The 5,378-nt window shown below is 54.7% G+C and overlaps 1 protein-coding gene across 1 annotated transcript in view; it reads right to left on the bottom strand.

The window, feature by feature from the left end:
- The window catches only part of PDE2A (phosphodiesterase 2A), a 24,164-nt gene that overhangs the window by 10,684 nt on the left and 8,102 nt on the right, over window positions 1–5,378 (bottom strand). The window contains exons 6-7 of the mRNA XM_014961680.1: window positions 4,015–4,140; window positions 3,842–3,881 (exon numbers count right to left, since the gene is read on the bottom strand). Coding sequence (XP_014817166.1) covers window positions 3,842–3,881; window positions 4,015–4,140 — 166 coding nt within the window. The remainder of the gene's footprint in view (window positions 1–3,841; window positions 3,882–4,014; window positions 4,141–5,378) is intronic.

Genomic DNA, 5,378 nt, shown 5'->3' with positions numbered 1-5,378 from the left:
GTGTGCGTGCATGCCTGCATGGCTGTGCATGAGTATGCACACGTGTGTGCATGTGTGTGTGCATTTATGTACGTGTGTGTGCATATGTGTGCCTGTGCATACATATGTGTGCATGTATGTGCACGTATCTGTGCATATGTATGAATGTGCACGCATGCCTGCATGGCTGTGCATGAGTATGCACATGTGTGTGTGCATTCGTGTACGTGTCTGCGTGTATCTGTGCATGTGTATGAGTGTGCATGCATGCCTGCATGGCTGTGCATGAGTATGCACACGTGTGTGTGTGTGTGTGTGTGTGCATTTATGTACGTGTGTGTGCATGTGTGTGCCTGTGAGTGCATATGTGTGTATGTGTGTATGTGTGTGTGCGTATCTGTGCATCTGTGCATGTGTATGAGTGTGCGTGCATGCCTGCATGGCTGTGCATGAGTATGCACACGTCTGTGTGCATGTGTGTGTGCATTCGTGTACGTGTGTGCGCATGTGTGTGCCTGTGCATGCATATGTGTGTATGTGTGTGCGCGTATCTGTGCATCTGTGCATATGTATGAGTCTGCGTGCATGCCTGCATGGCTGTGCATGAGTATGCACATGTGTGTGCATTCGTGCATTTGTGTGTGTGCATATGTGTGCCTGTGCATGCATATGTGTGCATGTATGTGCACGTATCTGTGCATGTGTATGAGTGTGTGTGCATGCCTGCATGGCTGTGCATGAGTATGCACATGTGTGTGCATTCGTGCATTTGTGTGTGTGCTTATGTGTGCCTGTGCATGCATATGTGTGCATGTGTGTGCGCATATCTGTGCATGTGTATGAGTGTGCACGCATGCCTGCATGGCTGTGCATGAGTATGCACATGTGTGTGTGCATGTGTGTGTGCATTCGTGTACGTGTGTGTGCGTATGTGTGCCTGTGCGTGCATATGTGTGCATGTGTGTGTATATATGCATCTGTGCATGTGCCTATTCATATTCATGCACACGTGCATGTGCACATGTGTGTGCATGTGTGTGCATGTACATGTGGGGGTGTGCATGCGTCTGCATGTGTGCACGTGCATGCATTTGAATATGTGTGCACGTGTGCCTGCACACGCATGTGTTCATGTGCATGGCATGCATGTGCATGTGTGCCCATCGTATGGTGACACGGCCTGTGTGTGCCTGCAGCAGTGCACACGTGTGTGCAGCAATATGTGTTCAGCCGCGTGTGTGTGTGTGCATGCATGTGCAGCAGAGTGTGTGTGCAGCAATGCATGTGTTCGTGCAGCAGTGTGTGCATGCAGCTCAGCGTGTGCATGCAGCAGCACGTGTGTGCATGCAGCAGTGCATGTATGTGTGCATGCAGCGGTACACGCATGCAGTAGTGCATACATGTGCGCAGCAGTGTGCGTGCATGCAGCAGTATGTGTGCAGCACCACATACGTGTGTGCAGCAATGCATATGTGCAGGCATGCAGCAGTGCACATGTGTGTGCAGCTGTGCATGTGTGCAGCAGAACACGCCTGCAGAAGTACATGTATGCAGCGGGACATGCATGCAGCAGTACATGTGTGCAGCAGTCCATGGGTGCAGCAGTACACACGTGAGGCAGAACACACATGCAGAATTACATGTGTGCAGCAGTACATGCATGGAGCAGAACACATGTACAGCAGAACACGTGTGCAGCAGAGCATGCATGAGGCAGTACATGCGTGCAGCAGAACATGGGTGCAGCAGTACATGCGTGCAGCAGTACACACGTGCAGCACTGCACATGTGGAGCAGTACATGCATGCAGCAGTACATGTCTGCAGCGATACACGTGTGCAGCAGAACATGTGTGCAGCAGAACAGGTGTGGAGCAGAGTATGCATGCAGCAGTATACGTGTGCATCAGTACACACATGCAGCAGTGCATGGGTTCAGCTGTACACATGTGCAGCAGTACACAGGTGCAGCAGTACACGTGTGCAGTAGTACATGCATTCAGCAGTACACACATGCAGCAGTACACGTCTGCAGCAGTACACATGTGGAGCAGTCCATGTATGAAGCAGAACACATGTGCAACAGAGCATGTGTGCAGCAGTACACACATGCAGCAGTACATGCGTGCAGCAGTACACGTCTGCAGCGATACACATGTGCAGCAGAACACGTGTGCAGCAGAGCATGCATGAGGCAGTACATGTGTGCAGCAGTACATGGGTGCAACAGTAAACGCGTGCAGCAGTCCATGCATGCAGCAGAACACACGTGCAGCAATCCATGCATGCAGCAGAACACGTGTGCAGCAGTACACACGTGCAGCAGTACACATGTGCAGCAGTACACGTGTGCAGCAGTACACACGTGCAGCAGTACATGTCTGCAGCAGTCCATGCATGCAGCAGAACACGTCTGCAACGATACAGTGTGCAGCAGAACACGTGTGCAGCTGAGCATGCATGCAGCAGTACACGCGTGCAGCAGTACACACGTCCAGCAGTCCATGTCTGCAGCAGAACGTGTGGAGCAGAGCATACATGCAGCAGTACATGTGTTCAGCTGTACACATGTGCAGCAGTATACACGTGCAGCAGTACACACGTGCAGCAGTACATGTCTGCAGCAGTACACATGTGGAGCAGTCTATGCATGCAGCAGAACACACGTGCAATGGAGCATGTGTGCAGCAGAGCATGCATGCAGCAGTACACACGTGCAGCAGTACACATGTGCAGCAGTACACACGTGCAGCAGTACATGTGTGCAGCAGTCCATGCGTGCAGCAGAACATGTCTGCAGCGATACACATGTGCAGCAGAACATGTGTGCAGCAGAGCATGCATGCAGCAGTACATGGTTTCAGCTGTACACATGTGCAGCAGTACATGTCTGCAGCAGAACACGTGTGCAGCAGAACACGTGTGCAGCAGTACCCATGTGCAGCAGTACACATGTGGAGCTGTACATGCATGCAGCAGTACACGTCTGCAGAGATACACATGTACAGCAGAACACGTGTGCAGCAGAGCATGCATGCAGCAGTACATGGTTTCAGCTGTACACACGTGCAGCAGTACATGTCTGCAGCAGAACACGTGTGCAACAGAGCATGTGTGCAGCAGTACACGCATGCAGCAGAACACAGGTGCAACAGTACACGTGTGCAGCAGTACACATGTGGACCAGTGCATGCATGCAGCAGTACACACATGCAGCAGCACACATGTACAGCAGTGCACGCATGTAGCAGTACACACGTGCAGCAGTACACGTCTGCAGCAGTACACATGTGGAGCAGTGCATGCATACAGCAGAGCACACATGCAGCAGTACACATGTGGAGCAGTACACGCGTGCAGCAGTACACACATGCAGCAGCACACATGTACAGCAGTGTACACGTGTAGCAGTACAGACGTGCAGCAGTACACGTCTGCAGCAGTACACATGTGGAGCAGTGCATGCATACATGCAGCAGTACACACATGCAGCAGCACACGTGTACAGCAGTACACGTGTGCAGCAATACACGCGTGCAGCAGTACATGTGTGCAGCAGTACACGTCTGCAGCAGTACACGTCTGCAGCGATACACCTGTGCAGCAGAACACGCGTGTAGCAGTACACATGTGCAACAATACACGTGTACAGCAGTACACATGTGCATCAGTACACGCATGCAGCAACACGTGTGTGCACACAACGCCACGTGCACGGCAGCGCAGGGGACAAGCTCCCCCCACGTTGGGGACCCCGATGCCACCATCCCGGGGGGTGTGTGTGTGGGGGGGGCTACATGCAGTGTGGGGGGGTCCGTGTCCCCCCCCCCAGGACACGGCCGCTCCCCACAGCGTCCACCTACCCAAGTGTGTGAAGAGGTTCTTCGCCACCTGCAGCAGGGCCTGGTGAGGACACACAAACACACGAGGAGGACACCATCAGCCACCCACCCACCGGCGTGAGGTGGGGACACGCACACGCGTGTGACACGTGTGTGTGTGTGTCATCCTTTCACCACCACCCCGTGGTGCTCACCTGGCACTCACACTTGAGCTTCTGCTCCTTCTGGAAGGCCAAGGTGCTGGTGAGCACCGTGGAGGTGTAGCAGAAGCAGTGCTGGATCTTGTGCTCGTCCGTGTCCGTGTAGCTGTGGGACGGACACACACACACACACACATGACCCCCACGGTGTGTGTGTGTTGGGGGGGACACCCCTCAGTCCCCTGTCCCCACTGATCCTCACTCCATGCCTGCTCCCCCCCTGGTTTTTCACCATCATGGAGATGTTCCACCATCCCCAAGGGCAGCCCCAAGGTGGGGTAGAAGGGAAGAGGAGGTCCAGGGGTGTGTGTGTGTGTGCAAACCCTCTGTGTGTGTCCCCTCATAGAATCACATGGGGTTGGAAGGGACCTCTGGAGATCATCCAGTCCAACCCCCTGCCAGAGCAGGTCCACCCAGAGCAGGTCCCACAGGAACATGTCCAGGTGGGGTTTTGAATGTCTCCAGAGAAGGGGACTCCACCACCTCTCTGGGCAGCCTCTGCCAGGGCTCTGCCACCCTCACAGGGAAGACACACACACACACACACACATGACCCCCACGGTGTGTGTGGGGCGGGGGGACACCCCTCAGTCCCCTGTCCCCACTGCTCCTCACTCCACGCCTGCTTTGGTGGCTTTTCACCATCATGGAGATGTTCCACCATCCCCAAGGGCAGCCCCAAGGTGGGGTAGAAGGGAAGAGGAGGTCCAGGGGTGTGTGTGTGTGTGCAAACCCTCTGTGTGTGTGTCCCCTCATAGAATCACATAGGGTTGGAAGGGACCTCTGGAGATCATCCAGTCCAACCCCCTGCCAGAGCAGGGCCACCCAGAGCAGGTCCCACAGGAACGTGTCCAGGTGGGGTTTGGATGTCTCCAGAGAAGGAGACTCCACCACCTCTCTGGGCAGCCTCTGCCAGGGCTCTGCCACCCTCACAGGGAAGAAGTTCCTCCTCATGTTGAGGTGGAACTTCTCATGGTCAAGTTTGTGCCCATTTCCTCTTGTCCTGTCCCTGGGCACCACTGAAAAAAGACCAGCCCCATCCTCCTGACACCCACCCTTGAAGGATTTAGAGGTGTTGATCAGATCCCCCCTCAGCCTTCTCCAGACTAAGAAGACCCAAGTCCCTCAGTGTTTCCTCAGCAGAGAGATGCTCCAGTCCCTCATCATCCTCGCAGCCTCTGCTGTCCCCTCTCCAGCAGTTCCCTGTCCTTCTGGAACTGGGGAGCCCAGAACTGGTCCCAGTGCTCCAGCTGGGGCCTCCCCAGGGCAGGGCAGAGGGGCAGGATGACCTCCCTCGAGGTTCTCCATGTTCTTCTTGATGCCCCCCAGGGTGCCCTTGGCTTTCTTGGCCACCAGGG

This window comes from Calidris pugnax, unplaced genomic scaffold, assembly GCF_001431845.1.
Source record: "Calidris pugnax isolate Ruff unplaced genomic scaffold, ASM143184v1 scaffold773, whole genome shotgun sequence".
Lineage (NCBI taxonomy): Eukaryota > Metazoa > Chordata > Aves > Charadriiformes > Scolopacidae > Calidris > Calidris pugnax.
This window is presented reverse-complemented; position numbering and strand designations above follow the sequence as displayed.